This window comes from Chenopodium album, chromosome 27, assembly GCF_948465745.1.
Source record: "Chenopodium album chromosome 27, dcCheAlbu1.1, whole genome shotgun sequence".
Taxonomy (NCBI): domain Eukaryota; kingdom Viridiplantae; phylum Streptophyta; class Magnoliopsida; order Caryophyllales; family Amaranthaceae; genus Chenopodium; species Chenopodium album.
The window spans coordinates 26,660,738-26,686,693 of NC_137860.1; the positions used below are offsets into that span (position 1 = coordinate 26,660,738).

Genomic DNA, 25,956 nt, shown 5'->3' on the forward strand with positions numbered 1-25,956 from the left:
AGATTTTGGGATCAATTCTCACCACTGCCCTTGTGGTTCTCTAAACACCAATAATTGTTCGCCAATTTTGATTTGGAGGAGTAAATTGAAGTGTTTTTGATTGTTTGAGGGAAAAAAAGTGTTAGGAGGGATGAGAATCGAGTTAGGAATGAGAAATGTGAGGGAAATAGGGAGGAAAGGGAAAGAATGAGCCCAAAATGACGTCATGTGGTAGTTGGGAGGCAAGAAGGTGGTAACTTTTGATATTTTTGAAAATAGAAGGTGGTAATTTTCAAAAAAAAAAATAGAAGGTGGTAATTGCTAAAATGGACATATCAGAAGGTGGTAATTGTCAAAATATCCTAATTTTTATACCATTTCTATGATAGCTTTTTGGGTCAAATAGTACAAAAATATACTTGTAACTTGTAAGGGACTAATGGAGTAACGGGTTCAGCCGGTGTTGAACAAACAATAGATAGAGTAGCAAACTAGCAATAACAAACTTGTGAGCCAAAATTGAAATTTATATATTATAATCAATATACAATTTCACATTACACAATAATGCAATACTACCAAATCATACTATTGGGAAATATATACACATACTTCTATATTTCCCCATACATAAAAATATTTATCTAGCTAGTTAATCTCACATGATTCTCATATTTACAACTTTCTCTTCAAGATGTATATGAAGGCAAATAATAGTTAACAATTTTTATTTTTTGGTTTATACATGTACTGACTACTCTAAGCTCTCTACCTCATTTGGAAGTTGAGTGTCCTAATGCAGTAAGCATACAAGAAGGCGAAGAACACCGTGAATCCAACCAAAACCACAGCAACCGGACCCATAAAATCAGGCTCATACCCGAAATGTATTTGAATGTAATCTTTAATCATTGGATCTGGTGTCATACCCGTGCCTTGGATCGTTTGTGTTAGATCACCATATTGTGACACGATCAACCCGTAGACTGTCCATGCCACAGGGCAGATCCAGTAGTACCATACCCACCATTTTGGTATTTTCTGAAATACACAACAAAAACATACAAATATTTAGTTTCCAACATAAGTTATCTGTTATGCTGATGTTTGAAAACAGGAAGTTGGTAAAGGACTTACTGGTCTAGGAATGAAGAAGCCGGAAAAGAGGTTGAAGAGAGCGTAGAAAGCAGCAGCAAAGACGGATGCAACTTGGTGATTTGGTGTTAGGGACACGGTCATCATACCGTAGTAAGTGAAGTAAAGGAAGGAGAACAATGTGATGAAGAAAAACCAGAAGAACTTTCCTGCAGTCCATTGGAAACTCACCATAGCATACACTATGATTGAGTAGTATGCCGCTTGCACGAATATGTAAGGTATTTCAACAACCACCTGTAAGAGCACAAATAAGGTTATGTTAAACTATATACATTCCAAATGTACAAATTCAATTTATAATATAATGGCATGCTGAACTTTGCGCTTACCTGTGAAATGGCGTATGGCAATGCAGAGTACATTCCTGCAGCTCTTTCTCTATAGAAGACTGTTCTCTCAACAGCCACCACTGGCTGTACTGTTCCACAGTTACAGATTCCGACAAAGAGTACAGCAGCATACATGGCTCCGATGACTATGGTTAGATTATTCGCGTTGTCCCTGCCAATTTAAATCGTAAAAATTGTTAATAAAGGCTAGTCACATATTGTATATTGCATGTGCTGATGAGATAGCGCGACTACTAATACTGAATGGAGGGTGTGTAGAAAAAGGTGAGACATGGTTATTATGAAAATATAATACTTACAATTTAGTTCCAACTCTCCAAAAAATAGCTCCAACAATAAGAGCAGCAGCCAAGGTGAAGAAGTATCTGACAAGATTATAGCTAGGACTTCTCCAATAAGTCATCCATTGCTTCCAAAGGCATGATTTGAATTGGCCCCATAAAGATTGAGCAAATTGTGTCGAAAAGTACAAGTCTTTTGCTCCTGCTGGTGGTACACTTAGCTCCTTTACCAGTGCCTTGTTTCTTCTGCTCAATAGTTATAACACAGAGTTAATACATGTAAATGGTAAAATCAGTATCATGTGAATGTAATTTGAAAAGCGAACTTACTGGTAAAGTGATGATGACTTATAATACTCAGCAAAGTCCATTTCTAGCCTTACTTCAGCTGCGATAGAGCTGACTTCTAACATCCATGTTGCAGGGTTGTACTTCTCTTTGATTTTTGGGACCCCGGGAATTGACTAAAATGATTTGAACAATATTCTAGTTAGATAATGATGTATTAAGTTAACATTTGCACAAGGTTTCGAAAACTAAACCATCATTACCTCAAAATACTCGATGACCTTATGTGAGTTTCGGCCTAATGGCCCTGAGTAAATAACTTGTCCTCCTCTTTTCATCAAAAGAAGCTGGAAAAAACATAACCATTGTACATTATTAAAGATGGAAGTGATAGAAAACTAAATTAACTTTCCTCTAAAAATAGTGTTAAGTACCTCATCAAAAGCTTCAAAGATATCAATACTAGGTTGATGAATTGTGCAAACAACAGTTCTTCCTGTATCGACAGTGTTTCTTACTGTCCTCATCACAATGGCCGCAGCCCTTGCATCAAGACCTGAAGTTGGCTCATCCATAAAGATGATTGAGGGATTAGCAACAAGCTCTACTGCAATGGTTAGCCGCTTCCTTTGTTCTGTTGATAACCCTGTTATTCCTGGTAACCCTACTATTGCATCCTTAAGGCTGTCGAGCTCTACTAATTCCATCACCTCATCAACAAAAACCTAGCAGATAAAAGTAACAAAAGTCATTAGTGTCACATCACATGTACAAGGCCATGTCTTCATTAACAGGAAAAAATAATGTTAAGTTAATATTAGCATATATCATTTCCGACTATCAGTTCAGTAAATATCAGGTGAAGATTAACAGGAAAAAATAATGTTAAGTTAATATTAGCATATATCATTTCCGACTATCAGTTCAGTAAATATCAGGTGAAGATAACAAGGCCTTGTAGTAAAATTCATCGGAAATGAGTTCTTACAAGTTTTTCTTCCTTAGAGACTTCTTTAGGGAGCCTGAGGAAAGCTGAGTATATCAAAGACTCTTTGACTGTTACTTGAGGAGAATGGATATCAGTTTGTTCGCAATAACCAGAAACTCTAGCAAAAGTTTCTTGTTTTTTAGGGAAACCAGAGATTCTAACATCGCCTTCAATGTAACCTCCTGTCTTTCTTCCAGCTAAAACATCCATCAATGTTGTCTTTCCAGCTCCACTAACACCCATAAGAGCTGTTAGAATTCCTGGTCTAAATGCACCTGTCACTTCTCGAAGGAGTTGAAGCCTATCTTCTGGCACCCCTTGTTCCTTCATTTCCTAATATTGCCAAAAATTAAAGATAGAGTTTAGTAAACTGTTTCCTGAGGTAAATGCATTACATTAATCAGTACAAGTATAGGACAAAGCGTTCACTCACCGGAGGCATGTCAACAAAGTAGCTCACATCATCGAAGGACATAGCAAGTGGAGTAAAAGGGAGAACCATGCCTCTCTTAGGAGCAACCCCATTTGTCACCTCAATAGAAGCATCATCATTTCTGCTAAATCCATTAGGATTGGACCGACTCATTATTCTTTGAAGTGCCAACTCTCCTGTAAGAGTTTTTCGAAATACAACATGAATAACCAAATCTAGGCAATCTCAACACTTAACTTGAATGTTTATAGTTAATGCTCTTACTTGTATTGTTTCCATCAGCAGAGGATAGGTTTTTCCTATGCTTTTTTACCGAGTGCTCATCTTCCATGTCATCTTCATCCTCTTTAGCGATTGTTGCTTGTGGCTTTCCAATAGCTATATACATGAAAGGGCCGGGAGCAATAATTTTAGCTAAAGAATGATAAAATTTTGCTTCATGTCATTTGAAAAATTCATTCAGATGCTTACGATTTAGGTAGGTAAGGGCAAGAGTGTAGATCAGATTCAAAACTACAATAAAGCCGACAAGGCTAGCTGCTCCAATCCAATACCAATTTCTGTCTGTGAAGACACTGAAGTTCTTCAGCACTTGTACACCTAAAGGAGTTACACCATCTGATGCCTGCAGATTATTTCGAATGTCAAAAATTTAAATTATTTTCTAAGCTATGTTAATGATAGTGTCATGTAACTCAATGGAAGATATTAATGTTGCAAAAAAATCTTACCGGCTTGTTCATCCAACGTGGAGCAAACATCTCATTCACAGCAAGAGCGTTGAATGCATAAGATAAAGGTGACACCCAATATCCCCATTGCAACCAATTGGGTATTAAGGCTAATTAAAGATGTAAATACACAATCAATATTCAATTCCATTGTATATTAAGATCATAAATTCCAAGTACATTCAAAAGATTTAATATAAATACTGACCTTTAGGAAGGATGAAACCTCCAAGCATGAACATAAGGAGCACACTTAGAGCTCCTCCGGTATTTGCAATGATCATAGTCCTACACAACCCGGCTGTAACACGAAACATTCCAGAAGCCATTTGTTGAATAAGGAACACCAATAGAAGTTGCTTGAAGTATCTGAAAATGGAAGCAACTCATGTTATAATTAATAGACTGTAACACAATGTATATACTAATATATGAAACTTTGGAGCATTTTTATACAGAATAGTATTTGTTGAACTTTTGTCATACCTGCTAGCTTCAGGTGCAAATCCAATGGAATAGTATGTCATAGAAGTCCAAACAATCGATTCAAAAATAGATATTGGAATACCGAGCAAGAAGGTTGGTAAGGTGAAAGTCCAAGCAGGGTGAAGAAGGAGATCCCTATGTTTATAAAACACAGGAAGTCTTTGCATGATCATAGCCATTTCAGCAAAACCATTAAACATGTTAATAATGAGGGTAAAAATCAGGGCTCCCATGTATAAAGCTCCATCATTTTCATTCCTAGTATGCATCTTGGTTCTTATGAACACGGTTGATGTAATGATCGCGATAATCATGATTTGTATAGCCTTGAAAATGTACACAAAGGGGTTCCTCTTAATAAGCAACCATTCCTTGTCAAAAGATGCCTTGAGAAGTTCCTTGTATGGGACAGAGTATTTCTTGTATACTAGAGCTGCCTTGTGTGATTGGGCCTTGTCATATGGGACCGAAAGCTCGTTATCTTGCCTTAGCCCAACATGGAATCGCTTGAATCGGGTCACAAATTCTGATACCGGTATGTACCTGTATGGCTTGCTTGTGTCGGCCCAATATTGTTCCTGATCCTTTTTCGAAGTAACCTATGCATAACATTTTTCACACGTTTAGAAATATTTTCACGTTTGACAATATACAACTTTGATCATTAATATATGTAGGCCGTGGGCTTAGAAACTTTTACCTCTTGGAGGAAATCAGCTGTACCCTTTCGTTCGGGGCAACGAAACCCACAACTTTCAAAGAACTCAACAACATGTTCTCTAGGGCCTTGGTATACAATTTGGCCTTCAGATAATAAGATGATATCATCAAATAGGTCAAAAGTCTCAGGAGCAGGTTGAAGCAGTGACACTAAGATGGTTGCATCAGATAAATGGGCTATTTGTTGCAAACACTTCACTATTTGAAAAGTTGTAGAACTATCTAGCCCAGTTGATATTTCATCCATGAACAATGCCTTTGTTGGGCCCACTATCATTTCACCTGCCATTTTAAAAAATATACGAGTTCGTTAGGTTCTAATTAAATTAGAATGGACACGGTCCATTTATATAACTGTTATACATAAAATATTTAAAGTTTGACATTGAGATCAATAGAACAATGTAATATGGTGTAAACTTTAATTATTTGTTGTAATTAGTGTCGGCGTACCATCAAAGAAAAATCGTCACATTTTGTTGTCACAACATCACATATATTTAGCACTGTCAAAACGGTTTGAAAATTCGGTTTCGGTTCGGTTTGAAATCGGTTCGGTTTGAAATCGGTTCGGTATTCAATCGGGTCGGTTTGGAATCGGTTTAATTGTCTCACGGGTCGGTTTTGGTTCAGTTTAAATAGTTATCGGTTCGATTCGGTTTTGGTTTATTCTTAAGCGGTTTTAATTCGGTTCGGGTTGTAAACAGTCCGGGTAGTAAACGGTTCGGTGCAGACGGGATGCGGTTTGTTAACGGTGCGGTGCAAACGGTTTTTATCGCGGTTCAAACAGTTTCGGTTGGAAACGGTTTCGGGTTAAAAACAGTTCGGTTCTTTTTTGGTTCAGTTTATAACTGGTTCGGTTCTTTTTCGGTTCAGTTTTTAACTGGTTCGGTTCTTTTTCGGTTCAGTTTATAACTGGTTCGATTTTTCGATGGTTTAACCACTTTAACGTTATTCATATCGATTCCATTTCAAGTTTACTAAATTACGGTTCGGGTCGGTTTTCGGTTTCAAAAAATAAAATGTTTATCGAGTTGTTTGGATTCGGGCAGTTAAATGGTTTTGGTTTGAAATTTGATAGTACTTGCTAACCTTTTGCGTTCACAAGTTTTATATAAAGTCGCGAATCATTTCATATTTACTATTTAGGCATCATATTATAAACAAATTCTCATTGATTTTATAAATACATATTATGTTCTGTTTCAAGTTTAGTCATACTGATCTTACTAGTTTATTACGAAGTAGATTATAAGAGTTAGTGTATTAATGTATTACTGTGTTTACAATTAGGTTATTATATGCTTCTTATTTAATCATTTATATACATGACTAGAGGCAGTAGTGTTGCTAATAGTTTGAGGCAGGGCCTGAGCCTGCTTGTTTTGCTCTTGTTTGTGAACATTGATTATCCTTAATGAATGATTTGCCTTGCTATTTTAAAAAAAATATTCTAAGATTTCTAATATTTAATCCATTTAATTATATTCCCGTCAAAAAAAAAATTCATTTAATTATATAAAAAAGTTTGTAAACGGTTCGATTTAGAAGCGGTTTGAATCATAAACGGTTCGGTTTATAACTAGTTCGGTTTACAAATAGTTCGGTTTTTAAATGGTTCGGTGCAAACGGGTAGCAGTTTGCTAACGGTTCGGTGTAAGCGGTTTTTTTGCCAGTTTAAACGGTTTCGGGTTGGAACCGGTTTCGGGTTAGATACGGTTCGGTTCTTTTTCGGTTCGGTTTTCTTTCAGTTCGGTTTATATTTGGTTCGGTTTGTTAACAGGTTCGGTTCTTATACGGTTTAACATTATTCGGGTCGATTCGGTTTCGGGTTTACTAAAATACGGTTCGGGTCGGTTTTCGGTTTCAAAAAAATCGGTTTTTAATCGGTTTGGTTCTCATTTGGGTCGGTCGGTTTCGGGCAGTTAAACGGTTTCGGTTTGAAATTTGACAGCACTACATATATTCGTGTTATTTTCATCGACAGACACAATGTAGCAATTTGTTGATCAATATACGCCATTGATTAATATTGAACCACACAAATAAATTCTTCTAGCTAGGCTTAGGTTTTATCTTTATTGAAACTTTGAAAGGCTAAGGTTTATTTGGTGTTGAATCATTTATTTTTTGGAGGAAGAACAAACATAAAATAAATTCCACGTTGAAAATAATAGGAATGAAAAAGGATAAAATAGTATAATCGACAATATTATTCATAAATGCTTAATATTTTGAAAGTACGAAAATGACCTGTGGTGACACGTTTCTTCTGTCCACCAGAGATACCACGTAGCATGTCATCACCAACAAGAGTGTCTCGGCATATATCTAGTCCCAGAATCTGTTACATAAAATATTATGTCATGCAATGATATGAAATAATGAAATATAAAATTCATCGTATTGACAAAATATTTTAAGTATAAATTTATAAACAGATAAGACCATCTTTATTCATGTTGTTTAATTTCAGATCATGACCTACCATTCTAACAAAATTACAACACTTGTTCACTATCATAAATTATGTGATACTCTCAAAGTCTCAGTATTTTATGGTATGAATGCATTCGGGTGCAAGATGGAGGTGCTCATTTTATAATCATATTCATATTATTAGTCTTGACTCCTGACACATACAAATAGGTATTAAAAAGGCAAAACTACCCCTAAAAAAGTAAAGTACTCGTACATAATAGTGGATTATACAGTATATGTTATGAACAGAGAAATTGTATTTGAACGTTTTATAAATGAAATTGATTTTGGCACACCTTTATATAAGAAGAACATAGAAAACTGTGCTCTCACATAAGGATGTGGCAAAATCAATTAAGGGTGTGCCAAAATCACTTTCCTTTTAAAAAAGATAATACTACTTATAATAATTATAATTTCTTATTTTGTTGCTATTATTTTTCCGTATTATTATTATTATTAAATTTTTTTTCAATGTGTCGGTTATGAAAATTAAGTTTACAAAATTGTGGAGTAGTATAGAGACGTTGATTTGGTGCCTTCCACTTCAACTTGCATGAAGAAGAAGAAAAAGAGTGGTTCACCAACCCAAAGTAGAAATTCATATGACAATATCTCTAAATCTAATAAAACTTGATAAAGTATGACCACTGGCTTATATAAATCCGTATCTGTCCATGAGAATATAATTTAGTAGGTGAGAACCTACTTTTGACGATAAAGGTCAAATTTTTCATTATTTTTGTGCTGATTTTTGCAACCTAATTCTGGCTGCTGATTTAGAGGGGACCGTAGTCAATAAACAAAACACAAAAATTATATTACGAGTACTCTTCTAATCATCGTGTTGATAGTGTAATTTGAACTCATTGTAACTCGAGAGCTAATAAAAACGTAACTTACCCTTAGGATGTAGTCCACAATAAGATTACTATCAACTCCTTCCATAGCAGTTGCCTGAAACAAATATTAATCCATCATATTATTCGCATATACGAAGTACTTCGTAATAAAATAAATTGATTTTCTCATAATTAATAAATTTTTTTAATTTTTTTTTTTTTTGTAAATTATGAAATTTACCTTCATGAAAAGATCAACTTCTGGATCAGGCTTAACACCATGCTCTTTTTCTCTCCTAGCAAGTTCAGATAGGAGCTCTATATATAATAATTAAATTCATGATTAATTGATTAGAATACTTCTAATTAAAAATAATACAAGTACGTATTAAATTAAGATAAAGTTAATTATTAAATAGTTTTTTGAAGGAATTATTAGATAGTTTACCATAACGAGAACCAACTCCTTGGCAACGAGCAGAAAAATCCAAAGTTTCTTTGACAGTCATAGATCCAATGTGGACATCATTTTGACTAATGTATGCTGATGTCTTTTGTGGTACAAATTCATCTAACCTATGTCCATTGTAACTCACTTCACCCTTTACCTGTTCATAATCCGTCACCAAACATACGTGTTACACGAAGTACATATTATATATACGAGTAATCGTCATGATTTTTTTATATTATATTAGTCCGTTCAACTAAATTTTATATCTATACGTGCACTGTAATCGTAACCATAACCATAACCATGACCGTAGTCGTGATCATAATGAAATATTGTTAGAAACAAGTACCTTCAAAGAAGGGTCCAGCTTTCCAGCGAAAGCTAACAAGAGAGTTGTCTTTCCTGATGAAGGTGGGCCTAACAATAAACACATCCTGCAAAATAAAATCTACCATAAATTTTCAAACATAATTTAACTAACTTCTATGTTACTTATTTACCATGGCCTATTTTGTCAACAAAAAAGTTGCCTCATTTTTGACATTTTGATCAAAGTAGTAATAGTCACATGATTTACCATATCTTTATTTTGTCTTCTTCACACTTGATTACTGTACTATAATAGAGTACTTTATCATTTGTTAAACTTTTCATCTTTCTAATTTTTTTTTTCTAACCATCCAATATGTGTACCAATATGTACACATATTGTACATCTGCGAAGTGTGATACAATATGTGAAATACGTGTGTTAAGTAGACAACGGAGTATGTTTTAATTTACACGTATCAGGTGTCACATCATATATATGGAGGTATATGTACACATTAATGCACTTCTAATATGAAAGGAATATATAGGTTCGGCTCATAAATATACCTTGATGGTTTAACAATGCCGGATATATCTTTAAGGATAGTGAGCTTTTTCCTTTCAGCCAGTCTAATACCAATTAAACCAAGGATTCCTTCAGCAAAATTACGAGCAGCATTTGGTAGGGTTGGAAGAGCTCTTGTACCGACATAACAATCTGCTTCTACCGTTAAATGCTCGAATCTTACTTCAACTGTTGGAAGCTGAATCCCAACCCTGTAATAATCATTAAGATAAGATTAATCATAATTATTAAGATTAAAAAACAAATAAAGTTGGTAAGATGACAAGTGTTAATTTGTTTAATTAAATAATTGTATATTAGGGTGGGCATATAGAATATTTTATAAAAAAAAGGTCCAAATTCTCTAATAATTAGCACTAGAAATTATTCATTATATATAAAAAAAAATAAAAATATCTCCGCAACTACAATTCAAATCCTTCAATTATAATCTTTAGAACAAATTTTGCATTTATATCAATTGAATTAAGAATTTTAATATCGATGACTCAAGGTTCTATTAAAATTTCGTTATTTGAAAAAATATGTAATTTTTCTTATCCTTCCTCCTATTATTGATCATTCCGTATGTGATATGCCCTTACCCAGTTACCCTTAACTTAAGCCCTTAAGTGTAAGAAGTTAGAATAAAGTAAAATATAATTTTGGACGAAGGGAATATAGTTTCTCAATTTAAAATCGAAAATAGTCAATTTTGAATGACTAGAGTCCACAATGTTGATGTGATATAACCTTGACAAAAACAGATGACAAACAAAATAAAAAAAGACAAATGTTGAACTTTCATTCTTATAGATAGCTTTGAGAAAGCAAATTATTAACTAATTGATTGAAATGTATGCTCTTTTATTTTATTAAATTACAAATGCTTCACAAAAGTAGCAACCACCAACAATAATTAGTGAAAAAGCAATATACAAAAGCTAGCGTAAGCAGGTTTCCTTGAACATGCATATAAAATTTCATGCATTATAAGAAACACGAGTACAAATTTCTTGCAACTTGCTCTATTTTATAACAAATCCTTTTTAACAACCACCTATGGTAGTCAATGACATAGGTCCACCAATTGTATTATTTACATTATTTTGTCATATTCTTTTATTCATTATTATCCATTTTTATTAATCACCTTTCACTTATACGAGAATTATATTTATTAATTATTATCTCCATTTCGAATTAGTTTTTACATTCTTTCTTTCGTAATCAATTATATAACACGGTTTCACTTAATTTCTCTTTGTGGTAGTTCAGTCGTCGTCATAATCTCCTCACTATTTCAACCTTGGAAGAAATATGAATATTATAACAAATTCATTACGATTCATTACTATCATACCAAAGGTGACAACTTTTTCGAAACATGACACATACTAACTTCATAACTAGAACATGAACATCAAACTACATGTTTCTTTCTATACTTTTGATCAACAAACAAGATTATAACATACTCACAACCTCACATGCATACCTAACTAAAGAAAAAAGCTAAGAACAATCATAAAACGATATTGAAAAATAAATTAATAAAACCATATTATAACATAATAATAGATTATAATGAAAATAAAAAACTTACTTATCAATTCTGTCTTTAAGTTTTCTTAAGAACTTTTCATTATCTTCCTCAGCAACTCTGAACAATCTATCAATGAACTGAATTCTATCATTGACATCAAGCTTCCTAACATCAACTTCTTTATGAGAAATCTTACTTTGATTTTGACTTTCAGGATAAGATTTAAGGACACTAGTCCTTAACCTATTATAAGTGGGAAGTTTTTCTAGGGCAGCCCATGTTAATGCTTCTTCATCTTCTTCATGTGCTCTTACACTACGCCGCGATTGGCTACTAAATACATCCTCTACTCCCCAACTTGAGCTCATATTTCTGCTTAAATTTCTGCTCATATTTCTTCCCCAACCTCTACTATTTCCCTCCATTTTTTTTCAATTTTTTGCAATTTTTTTTCCAAATTTTTTCTTGGATAATTGAAGCTTAATGCCCTGTTTTGAAACAGGGGAAAACAGGGGAGAAAAAAACAGGGGATTTTTAATTTTTATTTCATGTAATTTGACCCTATTATTTTTGTTTTTGGGTTAGTTTCTCCTGGAAGATTTTCTTTAATGTGTAAGGATAAATTTGAGGGATATATATAGTAGAGTTAGGAATGGGAGTTGTTGGGGGTGTATTGTTTCTTGGAAGGACTTGGTCATTATTTTTCATTAATTTAAGTGGTAAGTTGGAAAATATAGTGGAAAGTTTAGACACCCCAAGTATGTTTTTATGACTAGTGATGATTAGTGCGCAAATTTTTCAATAATTGAAAAAATAAAAAATTGATCACCTTTTATACTTTTATATTAGTATCACTCTTATAGAATGATAGGTTAAATGGGGTTCGGTAATTTAATCTTATAGATGTTGAAAAACGAATTGGTCATAGGAATATGTATTACGGAAGTGTACTTTAACCTCGTAAAGCATTGATGTTATTTTGATACTGTACCTTAATTGACACAAAATTCAAAACACGAATTGTTTACAACTGGATTAATATGAAATTGTGAGAATGACTCTTAATAAAGACATTATATTTTTAATTATCTTTTTATTACTAAGATGATGTGCTAGTTTTGAGGTTTTTGTAAAGTTTGTAACAACTGTAAACTAGATTTTTATTTTAGACGGTCCTAATATGAGAGGAAAAATTCCCTCCGTATATGATAATATTTAAAATGTATACTATCCTATATCTATTGATGTGGTGGAAAGGTAAAGAATTATACAAGTATAAAGAGAGCTTGTCATATACGAAGTACAACATAATTCATAACTATTGAAATAATCCTAATCCTAACCATATTTTTCCTCAAGGACAGAAGAAATACACTGTTAATATTGTTAAAATTAAGTGATTAAATGATTAGGACCAAAAATACCCCTACCTATAAACTCTTCATCCTCACAAAAGAAACCACAATTTAAGGCCCACACACAGGTCATGCAAGAGGAGCCACACAACAGGAGTGAAACCTTGTAGAGCCACGCAAGAGTGTTTTTTTTTTTTTTTTTTTTAATCCATTTTATTATCTAAAATATTTCTTTATCTTTTTAAATTAGTAGCATGCATTTTTAACACTTTCTAAAAAAACAAAGAAGATAAAAAAAGCATATATACTCCACACAGGATAAATGTAATTATGTATGTAGTAAACAACCATATGCTTTAATCTGCAATATTGTTAGAGATAAGGGACAATGAAAAATACGAGTATATTAATGTGATATATTTTGGTAGTATGAGCATTAATATTTGGTTTTAAGAGATTCACAAGGACAAATAATGAGAATTGATCAGAATTCTCTAAAATTGGAGGAAATTATCGATATATATATATTTTGGTGTTTAGTGAGCCACAAGGGCGGGGGTGAGAATCGATCTCAAGGTCTCTTGAAATCAAAAGGGAAGCTTTAATCACTTGAGCTATCCTTGGCACTTGAGCTATCCCTCACTCTCAATTATCAATACATATATATACACCTTAGCTTGATATGGTATATTGGTATGACTAGTGGAGTACAAAGTTATAATTAAAATTGTATTGATTTGATCATACCATACATAACCAACAAGGTAGCCGACAATCAAAATGGTGAAGCAACAATGATTGGAAGAATAAATTTGAGCACTTGAATTGATGACCGACCTCCAATCATACCTATTTTTTTCCTTAAAATGAGACTATTCATCATTTACCTCAATATTAATAAGTTATTAGCCATTGCATACGACCTAGAGTATAGTCCTCATTCAAGACCCTCAAATTGTTTATTTATTCTACTACACCTTTGTCCTTGACTCCTTGGTTCAAGAAGCTAAGGGATCATTGAAGTAAGTAGAATAGTAATATTTAATCCCTTTTTAAATATAGTGACTTAACATATACAAGTACTTTCGAGTTAATCGCATTGGTCACACTCAAAACGATTATAAGCTAATGAAATTTACGGTTAATAAAAAAAATTGACAGCCATAATAACGATTATGGTGCGTGCATTACTTTGTGTTATTGTGTATATTACAAATTACATTATTACAATCCATGTTGACTAAATTTTTTCCATTAATAGAGAGAACAATATAATTGTACATGCTAGTATTACATTTTGCTAGTTTTATGATTTGTATCAATTCATATTTAAATTATTTTATTTGCGAGTTATTACTTGATTTATTAAAGTACGTAATTAACTTGAATTTTGTCTTATAAAGGAAATTAACTTAAAGAGTTGAAGCTATATTATAATGTTTGAACTAGCTATTATTTTCTTTTAAGTTGTATATCAATTGTATCGTACATATATATGTCAGCATTTATCAAATCTTATTTCAATTAACCCATTTATGTTAGTATAAATAACTTAATCATAGTTTGTCTTAACACTAAATGGAGTATAACTTAGGGCCTGTTTTCTTCAGCTTAATTTCAGTTCAGTAACTTCAATTCAGTGCAGCACCAATTAGTTCAGTTAATTTCAGTTTCTAATTTTCTTTTCTCATAAATAGTTCATTTCAGCTCAGTTCAATTTAGTTTAGTTCAGCTCCAATTAGTTCAGTTCAGCTCAATTCAGTAAATCAGAACATGCCCTTATCCATGTATCAATACTAGACATAATTTTTCTCAAAAAAAAAAATACTAGACATAATTTAGTGACATTTTGAAGTGAGATTAATACACTAACCCTAATGATTTGCCAACTATAAACTCTATTGACTATCTGTAAATTAAATATATTTTAACTTTTAATTCTATCAAATCATCAAATTCTTACAAATTAAATAAACCAAACATATTCCTAGAAAATAGGAATTATTTTGCATCCCTTTAACATATCCCATATCCATATATATGATATACATGCATTGACAATAACATCACATTATTCATAATAATTGGAGAACATTTTAGGAAATCAACAACACAATATCAAAAATGTACTCAGATACGAGTAACATATACTCTAGTATGTATTTGTGTTTAAATAATTATATTAAGGGTCTTCCTATTTTACCTAAAACTGACTAAATTCCAAATAATGTAACAAACACCCCATAATTTGAATTTAAAAGTATTGAGTTATATTGATGATTAATTAAGCAACAATATTAGAATGAAGATGGTCATCAACTAAAATTAATAATAGGCCAACCAACAATTTGTTCAAAAATGTACGGCTCTCAAAAGAGTGAAAGTTTGCCAGGTTGCCTATTCGAAACTGCTTCGTTGTCTCCTTTTTATGCGCTAATCGTATCTTGTCTCCATATCTTCTCACTTTCTTTTTTTTCCATCTTTTTTTATTACCAAAATTGATACACTCACCAAAGTTTTACACGTTTATATTTAGTTTTGTTATAATTTATAAGTTAAATCTTATTTATTTACGTATTAATTTGTTTGTTTTTACTGTTGTTGGCTGCTTCATGCACATGAAAATAACACAAATTTGTAATTAGAATGTTATCTCTTCTTTCTTGCCTTGGTTTTATACAAATAGTATTGTAATTTTTAGTTGTCACATTTAGGGGATTGTCAACAACATAAAAGAACAACGCCGTATTAAGCAGTTATACATTAACCATATAAACTCTCATTCCCCATATTACTTGTAATTTTCATATTTAGGGAGTGAAATAAATTGGGAAAATCATTTTTTGTGATGCTCCTATTCCTTTCAGATTAATTTTAACTAATAAAAACTAAATTAATGCCATATATATTTAGGGCATGTTTACATTTACTGAACTGAGCTGAGCTGAACTGAACTGAACTGAACTGAACAGAGTTGAAATGAATATTTATGAGAGAAGGAAATTAGGAGCTGAACTGAACTGAATTGAAATTAAGCTGAAGTGAAAAGACCCTTAATCCTTTTTGTTGTTAATTAATGAAAATTAGGTTAGGTCCTTGTGCGAGTGAGTTTTTACTATTTATATTGTAAAAAAATATTAAATAGAACACTCGACAAAATTTAACTACGATTTATTTAATTTTTCTTATTTCCGGAGTTTATTAAAATGAGGATTAAATATCATACACATGTAAAAGAGTTTATTAGAAATATTTAGAATTTTTACTTTTTGCTGAACATATATAACAATACTGTCAAAAGAAAAAATAGTTTGATTACTGTATATATAACTTGTGTTGATTAATTTTTTTTAATATTTTTTTTAAAGTCAAACGTCATGTTCACTTCACCTTATTTTTGTTGAACTGAAATTATTTATGCTGAACTTAAATTATTTTTACTAAATTGAAATTAATTTTACTGAATTAAAATTATGTTAACTAATTCACTATCATATTTTACTTTAAAGGCTACTAATTTTTATTGAAATTGACTTATTTTTACTGAACAAAAATATTTACTGAACTTAAGTTATTTTAATTAATTAACTGAACTGAAATGATTTTTACTGAATATCATTTATTTAGGGTGAAGTGAACATCGCCTAAATAATGTGCGTTGATATAGACATAAAGGAATATTTATGGAAGTGGATTATCAAGTTTAATTTAAATTTATAGCTTTTAACCCGTATAATTTTCTATATATTATATTTTTCTTTCATTTTAGGGATAGATATCGGATTATTATAGATTACGACATTTCAAAATTCCCAACATAAGTTCATTTATTATTGATAGAAGCATATTATTAAATTTGTTAGCTGTATTAATTTAATTAAATGAATAAATGAATGATAAGATCGATATTTGTCTATTTATAGAGATATTATATACAAAGCTAATAATAAATCATTGATTATATTAAAAAAATTACTTGTTTTCATATACAATGTACCTTGTATTTTTTTTAACACATATTTTACTATGTAATTATAGGTAGAGATAGATACCATCATACCAAAATAATACCTCTATTAGTTAGAATGATTTTTAGGGCACTAAATTTTTTTCCTCTTCCGTTATAGTATGTCTATATTATATACGTAATAAATTAGTAAAGATACTTGCTTGACATACCAAATAATGAAATACGTAGTAATTTTTTAATACAATGTGTATATGGAAGAATTAATGGCCAAATTAGATGTAAAGGAATATATTTAGTGTATTAACTACGTATGGTGCAAGAACATTTGCCAAAAGAAAAAAAGTAGTTTAGACGACGCGTAAATTTAAACTGAAGGAGCCATTTTTATTTCGCCTTCATTATATAGTTATAGATTTTTATTTATTTTTTATTTTTTTATTTATTACTTTTTTTTTAATTTTTTGAGGAAATAGATTAGATTAATTGACATATATTGAGACATCTCAAATTGAAATTTGAGACCTAAAATGAAATGGTGGGAGTGTGATCATATGGTTGAATAATTAGATTTGTATTCAATCATCAAATTAGCTATCTTTGTCTTATTGTATTTTATTCTTGATTTGATTCCCTGCTGCGACATTATGCACCTACCGTGTATATATAGATTCTGAAAGAAGTGAGAAAAACACATTTTTAAAACTCCATATTTGCATGAATACATCGACTTCCTTATGACATACGAAGTATATGCCAATATATTTTATTAGTAACCCATATAATTTAAAAACTTACCAAGTAACCCATGTAATACTAACTGAGTAACCCCTATAACACTAACCCAGTAACCCTATAGCACTGACGAAGTAACCCCTTCAATATTGACTAAGTAACCCCTATTACACTAACGAAGTAACCCCTGTCACACGGTGTGGTCAGCCACATATAAGACTTTGTGTTTTGCTATACATGGCAGTTTGCTATACGCCTATATTCCATTTTGTTTTCAAAATTAGTCAATTATTAAACAGTTTCGTTGTTAAATTAACTTGTTATATTTGCCTTTTCTTGATCAATTAGCCATTAGCATGAAGATTATTAACCTCAATATACCTCACTTGTATATATATATATATATTAGCTTTAATTTCACATAATATTGGTATAAAAATATACAGTAATGTATAACATGCAAGATGCGACAATATAAGTATATATTATATAAGAGCATAACCTTATAATAACTTGCGCCTCGCGTCCTTATAATCACACGTTTAAATTTTTAGTTGAATTGGATTTCGGATTTTTAAATGTAATACTTTTTGTTTCACGTTTATCGATATAAATATTTAATCATTACGAGTAATATTTTTAATTATTAATAAATAAAAATTGTATCGGGATGTGTCAACAAATGTGAGGACATGCGGAGGGTTGACAAAAGATTTCCCTATTACAATCGGATTGCATCAAGGGTCTGCATTAAGCCCTTTTCTTTTTGCAACGGTTCTAGACGAATTAACTAGACCAATTCAAGATGAGGTTCCATGGTGTATGCTGTTCGCAGATGATATCGTTTTGGTGGATGAGACTAAGGATGGGGTTAATGTCAAGTTGGAGCAATGGAGGCAAAGGTTGGAATCTAGAGGGTTTAAGCTAAGTCGGAGTAAGACTGAATATTTGGTATGTCGTTTTGGCACTCAGAGGGGGACAAGCAATGAAGTGGTGAGTTTGGATGGAAAGGATTTGACCATGAGTGAATGTTTTAAGTACCTAGGGTCGATCATCCAGAAGAATGGTGACATTGATCAAGACGTGACCCACAGGATTAAGTCAGGGTGGCTTAAATGGAGAGCGGCCACGGGAGTGCTATGCGACCGCAGCATTCCCTTAAAGTTGAAGGGAAAATTCTACAGGACTGCCATAAGACCAGTGTTGCTCTATGGTACAGAATGTTGGGCTTCTAAGAAAGAGCATATTAAAAAGATGGAGGTTACGGAAATGCGCATGTTAAGGTGGATGTGTGGAAACACTTTAAGAGATAGAATCAGAAATGAGGTTATTCGCAAGAAAGTAGGTGTGGCGGGCATTGTAGATAAATTAAGGGAAAATCGTCTGCGTTGGTTTGGACATGTAAGACGGAGACCCGAGGGTGCACCGGTGCGAAGAGTGGAAGAGTGGGACCATGGAGGGATTAAACGAGGAAGAGGGAGACCAAAGATGACTTGGTTGGAAGGAGTGAGGAAGGATATGAAGTGCATGGATTTACGTGAGGATGAAGTTTTGGATCGTAAGGGATGGAGGAGAAAGATTTATGTTGATGACTACACGGAATAATCAAATTTGGTTCATGTTAGCCGACCCCACTTTTGGGATTAAGGCTTTGATTGATTGATTGATTGAATAAATAAAAATTGTAATAACTTGATATATAGAAATCAATAATGAAGACAAACAGGACTCCTCATAGTTGTATACCTTAGCTAGAGTACAAAGAAAATTAGTGAAATGCACCCTTATTTTTTTCTAATCAAGTTGAAGGCTAAAAGCATACGATAGCTGATGAACATCAACTTCAATCAATAATGCATAAGCAGCAGCATAAGCTAATTGGGTAATGGCTCCATTATTGCAAAACTCATAACATCTTTTAATTATGCTCCGTAGGTGTCTCCATATCAACTTGAATCTATGTCTTTTTCATGCTTCTAAATCGACTTTATTTACATGCAGAAATCGACTTATCATTATATTCCTAGTTAATTACTTGGTACGTTACAATCAACTAACAGATAATCTAACTTTTCTTCTTTTTTTTTTTTTTTTTTTTTTTTTTTTTTTTTTTTTTTTTGAAAGACAAATAATCTAACTTTGAAGTCTTACACTACATATATTTCTCTGTTTCAAAATAAAAGTGGTTTTCCACTACATCATTTTGTGGTTTTCCACTTTTCAGTTGTCAGTTTTCAAAATTATCATGATTTTAATGAGTCAAAATAATTTTTCATTCATTATGTGACATATATAATATACTTTTAAAAAACAAAAAACCAAAAAATAGAAAACCACAGTGATGCCAAACGAACCCTTAGAAATTAAGTCCATATACTTTATATATACTTTAATATGAAGTACAACATAATAGCTACTTGGGTATTTTTTTTTAGACATATAAGAACTTTGATTAAAATATTAAAATATATAAATATTTTAAACTTTGTGTTTCGAAAATCCTTCTACTATGAAAGTATTGTGCCGATAATTTTGGAGTCTTCATATTAAAAATTATGTTTTTTCTCATAGAAATTACTACTCGTATATATTTTGATCAAAATTAAAATACGTAATCAATATTCTACTCCATACTTTGCTTAATTAGATTATACAACTTATCAATTTCTATATATAATCCATCATTATATAAATAATCACAAATTTAATTAGGATAATATAATCGAATGATTAGAATCAAATCCTAAACTAGCTAGAAAAAAAATGTTTTTGAACAAAAGTGAATAAATATAGCTAAAATCTGTCCGCACCTTTTTATATTCGGGGAATAAAATGTTGTTGGTATGCATTAAATTGAATACAATAAAACCAAGAATATAGTCCAAGAGATGCATGTGCATCTTATCTAGAGCTGAAAATTCAATGGATGACCAAGCTAAGGACTGCGACATAGCAAAAACTACAACATCAACGCCTTAAACAAGTGACGATCAATTGAGCCTTTTGAGCGCCAATGTGTTTGGAACTTAATTAGAATACCGCAATCTTCCATATTCCTTTATTTCCCCCCTTTTTATAAGAATATAAATTTTAAGATGTGTTGTACTTGACTTTCTTTTAACTTATTTGATTAAAAAAAAAAAAAACTTAAAGTTGTGGGTTCAAATTTTGTACCAAGCCATATTTTTAACCACGTGAATGAAAGACTCGATTGGCTGAGGAACTTCTTTAGAAACACCTTTTAATATATAGTATAGATAGATAAGGCTTAGTAATTCTTAATCTTTCATTTTTAATCTTCTATTCTAAAATATGTAATCCAACTACACCTATCAATCTCATTGATAATGTTGACAAGTTATTATTAATATTCTTATTAACCTATTTTTCTTTTATAGTAGGTAATCCTTACTCCTTAATATAGGGGTGTCAGTTTGGATAATCGGATCGGGTCTGATATGGTCGTGTCGGGTCGGGTAAATTTTTAAAGTTGAGTTATACTAAATTATTATGTCCACGTGAGTCCAAATCTGAATCGGATATTTTTCGGGTCGGTTTCGAATCGGGTGTGCTTTTGCCACCTCGAGCACATTTATATAGTCAAGCATAACCATTAAAATTGCCCTAACACTTCGGTAAAACCAATTGAACTCTATAATATGTAGCACAACTTTAGTGTTATATCCATATATAGTCAAAGTTGCTTAGACCCATTTTTTTTCAAACAAAACCATGCATGATGCGTATCATTCTAAGTTCTAACCAATCCTGTCTCCAATAGAATTGGTCATCTTGTTTTCATTAATAAAAAATTGGTAAACCTCCAAAATTCCATAATTATAAATAATTTATTAGCTTAATCCACAATTTATTGCATTAAAAATGAGATTGAACAAGAATCACTGGAACTTATGACTATCTACTTATCTAGTAGTGCTCATAGTAGGTAAATTAGTTAAATAATCTTAAAAATTAAAAATTGATTAAAACAAATTAAACTACTTATATATATATTTATAGTGTATCAATTTAAATCATACGGAGTAGTAGACAAAAGACGTTATTTCCTGATAGAATATAAAACATATTCCTGGGCCTCAACCATTAGTTTAAGCTTTTGGTTGAATTGGTCCACTAACATGGTATCAAGAGCCAGCGTGACACAAAGGTCACGGGTTCGAATCTCATCCACCCCTCCTTCAAAGTGGAATTAATTCGCACCAGGTATGGGTGGGCCTGTATTGCATCCACATTTCAAGCCCATAGGGCCTTTCATGTGAGGGGGAGTGATAGAATATAAAATATATTCCTGGGCCTCAACCATTAGCTTAAGCTTTTGGTTGAGTTGGTCCACTAACACTTCCGAACACTTTGGCTACAAATTTTTAATTATTTACTGTATTAATTTATTTAAAACTTTTTAGCACACAAAACTCAGAATAAATAAATGTTATTTACGCTGACTAGCTAGTTGAATTTCATGCATGTGAACAGAAGACCAATAAATGTGTATTTGCTCGTGTCATTTTGCTTTGTCTACGTAACTTGTTTCCACCCACCCTTGACTCTTTGTGGCTGACTTTTTTCAAATTTGCGTTGATTATTTCTTCTATTGTTCTATATGTGTATGTTTTTTGCATGTATTTCGACCTTCTTGTGTAAAATCTAAGATACTCAGCTCATAATTCATAATATTAGGTCAATTACTTGGTGGTGATTGTGACATGTTATATGAAAAAACACTTGGTATGTTCTTCTTGAGAAACTTGGCAGTTGACACTCCGGTACATTTATCGATGTTGAGTAGTGATAAATTAGTGTCCGAGATAAATCGAAGCATCAATTAATTTTGATGGTGCTTGTCTTCTTATCGGTGTTTAGCTTACGTCTTTACCATGTTAACTTCCTCATCTAAATCAATATTTGTTTGACTTTCTTGTTTTTTAAGTAGGTGCTTTCAGATTACAAAAATTTATTACATCACATCGATCATTCCAATTTTTATGTAAACATACATGTACTTTAAGTCAAAAATTGTATCATTAAGATGAATATGTATTTTTCTAGAAATAACAATATTTGATGATAGATTCATAGATGGATCACTAACCTCCACGTAAACTATGGTAGAATTTGGGTTGTGCATGTGCATCCAACACCCAATTCATCACATGGTGAGAGCGCATATTAAGAAGTTTTAGAAGGATCGATATGAACTTAATTCAAATTAATTACTATGGTAGGTAGTATGGTATTTATTTTCATGACTATTTTTCTCTTAAGTGTTCATATTCAACTTTTATGGCTTAAATTAAACCATCAATATTAACCATATTAAATCTAATAGAATTGATAAATCAAGATGAGTAATGAGAAAATCCAGGGCATAATAACAAAACTTAAACACATAATTGTTAGAGTGAATTTAGTAATATAATTAATATTGATTGATCATATGTTGTAATGGAATGTTAATTAGCTAGCTCTAAGGATAATATAGCTCACTAATTGAAAAAAGGAAATAAAATTATCAATATTTCAAATTTTCAATGACTTGATAAATTCGGAGGCAATAATCTTAACAGGGAAAGCACTTTGTTCACCTTTCTATCATCATCGTCCTCTAAGTACATGTAATTTAATTCAAACAAGATATGACAAGGGGCTAACTAAATTCATTTCACAACTAAAATAAGAACTCCGTATTACACATCCAAATAAGTTCGAATAAAAAATACATGTTAAACTTAAAACTATAAAGAAAATCAGATAGTGTAAATACACTTTTTTTTTAATCCACGCACATACACCCAATTTCACAAAGATCAATAATGTCTCCACTTTATATATAAGTACAAAAATCTAACACTATTCACCAGAGTATGATTTATAAAGTCATAATTAAGCTTAAGATATGACTATAGGAGTGTACATGAGTTCCAAAGCCTTAACAACAAATATAAGTTGACAAACTTGGCGGCTATAAATTGCAACTATATGGTCCCAAATTATATCCTACGAAGTATCATATAATATATGGCCGGTTAAAAACGATACGAGTACGTTTTTAAATGAAACACCTTAAAAGACTGTATTTGTAGGGACCTTACAAAGTTACAATCTCTTTGTTTAATTTTAACCTTCATTACATTCTAGCCATGAAAATATCTACGACCGTCATCAATGGTCAAATATATCAAGCTTAATGAAACCAACCACTTGTATTTTATTTTTATTATATTATCGACCAAACATAAGGTTGGTAAATCTTGTCAAAAGAAAATGTTTTTATTAATAACAATAAAAGCAGTTAATTAGTGTCCAATTATTTTCACCTATATTATCTCCAAGTTTGACCATGGTACCACATTCTATTTCTACCACCATATGATGATGCAACGGACTACTTGGTGTTCATAACTTTGTCAATTTTACTGTAGATGTTTGTTGGAAAAGCAATGTAGATGCTAATTCGTAGTCTCCTTAACAGATTTTCTGCAACTTAGTTGTTGGATAAAGTGATGATATTGGTACTGAAAGTTTGAGATCAAATCATATCAACATTATTTGTTTTCATTCCAAGTTCTATGTAAAAAAAAAATAAATAAATAAATGAGTGATAATTTTTGTTCAAGACAAAAAGTTTGTGAATTTTTTAATTGTATGCTAGATAGACTGTACTGTGACAATTTTATTTAATTAAGCAAACAAATTATAACTTAATTTCCAACAGATTAAAACTCTTTGAAACACTTTACCAAAAAAAAAAAAAAAAACCCCTCTGAAATTATTATTTTTATTAGGAAAATTTATTTCCTATGTCCAACCAACAGAACACTTAGCTTATTAAACACGATATAAATCTATAACTCTGTAACTAACGGTGGATAGGAGTTTTTCAGCTCTTTTTCCCAAGGAAACTTTGACAAATTTGATGAGTTAACCAGTAGAAGATCTCCTATGTCCAACCAAACAACCACGTACTATAAGTTTGTACTAGATCTTATGCAAATATACTCTTTATGTAGTTAAACCACTTGTTTCATTGTGAAGAAAACCAATACTAGTTAGTATATATGTATTTTACTGTATTCTCTGCTTAGCCTTAGTTGTCTTTTTGTACAGCTTTCTCTAGCTGTTTTTCTGTTCTTTTGTGCAGCCTAGGTGTTTGTTTCTTAGTGGCTAGCTTAGTGTATATTATGTAACCTTTTAGGTTTGCTGATCCCAGGAGGATCGTGCGCCGTTTTTCACTGAAAATACAGAGAAAACATTCTCCAAATTATTGCTTGAGAGAAAGGCTCACTGCTCAAAATACACTGAAATTCTTGAGAAATCCGATCATATTGTCCGATTTCCACACATTGTTTGCGTGTCTCATCGACACAAATCACCCCCTCCCCAACCCCCACCCTATACAGAAATAACAACCCTTATCCTATACTTCTTTCCTTCAATACAATTTCCCTCTCCAAGTACATATAAGTATATGTTTATATAGGTTTAAAGAATCTGTTTTGCAAGAATCAATTCAAGAGCCAAAATTTAGACTCCAAAAATTTTGCATGCTGATATAGTTCGTTATTGATCAAAACAATTAAATTTTAGCAATAATCAGATCATGATCATGAAAGTAAACACAAATTCTTATATGTGGTTGGCCACATCAGATCACCGTGTGGCTAACCATCATAGGGGTTACTTCGTTAGTGTAATAGGGGTTACTTGATTAGCGTTAAAGGACTTACTTCGATAGAGTTATATGCATGGTTACTCGGTTAGGGTTATAGGGGCTACTCAAATAGTATTACAGGGTTTATGGGTTATTTTAATTTTTTATTAGTGGCCACACGATGTGGCCAACCACACACAAGACGAGTTGTAACATCATCCATTCATAAGCACGTATTTTTTAATGTGTTGCAATTTATTCGTTCTCCTCTACTGCAACATGTTAACCTTTGTCCTATTTATAAAATATCATTTGGCTATCTCACTACTTGCAAGCTTTTTTTTTTTTTTTTTTTTTTTTTTCAAAATCTTTAATTAGTCTTCTAATCCCTTCAAAGGGAACATATAGCTTTGATTAGCCAATTTATCACCACTGATAGAGTATAAAACATATTCCTGGGCCTCAACCATCAGCTTAAGCTTTTTGGTTGAAATGGTCCTCTAACATGGCATCGGAGCCAGCGTGACACAAAGGTCACGGGTTCGAATCTCATTCGCCCCTCCTTCAAAGTGGAATTAATTCGCACCAGATATAGCTTTTGGTTGAGGCCCACGTC

At 31.9% G+C, this 25,956-nt stretch overlaps 1 protein-coding gene across 1 annotated transcript; it reads right to left on the reverse strand.

Annotated features, from left to right (window-relative positions):
• Positions 1-485: 485 nt before the first annotated feature.
• On the reverse strand, positions 486-12,299 carry LOC145620217 (ABC transporter G family member 29-like). Its single transcript, XM_081674849.1, has 22 exons — positions 11,675-12,299; positions 10,071-10,280; positions 9,541-9,625; positions 9,186-9,345; positions 8,979-9,055; positions 8,799-8,852; positions 7,668-7,758; positions 5,395-5,696; positions 4,695-5,293; positions 4,417-4,577; positions 4,209-4,318; positions 3,949-4,102; positions 3,742-3,855; positions 3,478-3,653; positions 3,045-3,377; positions 2,491-2,781; positions 2,320-2,403; positions 2,099-2,232; positions 1,787-2,014; positions 1,467-1,638; positions 1,117-1,371; positions 486-1,020 (listed from the first exon to the last, which is right to left on the reverse strand). Exons 1-22 carry the CDS (start codon positions 12,037-12,039, stop codon positions 748-750), a joined length of 4,428 nt encoding a protein of 1,475 aa, XP_081530975.1. The 5' UTR covers positions 12,040-12,299; the 3' UTR covers positions 486-747.
• Positions 12,300-25,956: the final 13,657 nt, after the last annotated feature.

Bases quoted from the DNA above. Each gene is read 5' to 3' on its own strand.
- LOC145620217 (XM_081674849.1), bottom strand. From the start codon at position 12,039: ATGGAGGGAAATAGTAGAGGTTGGGGAAGAAATATGAGCAGAAATTTA. The intron at 3,856-3,948 runs GTAAGCATCTGA...TCATGTATATAG, and splicing joins TGCCCTTACCTACCTAAATC to CTATTGGAAAGCCACAAGCA. The intron at 3,654-3,741 runs GTAAGAGCATTA...AAACTCTTACAG, and splicing joins TGCTGATGGAAACAATACAA to GAGAGTTGGCACTTCAAAGA.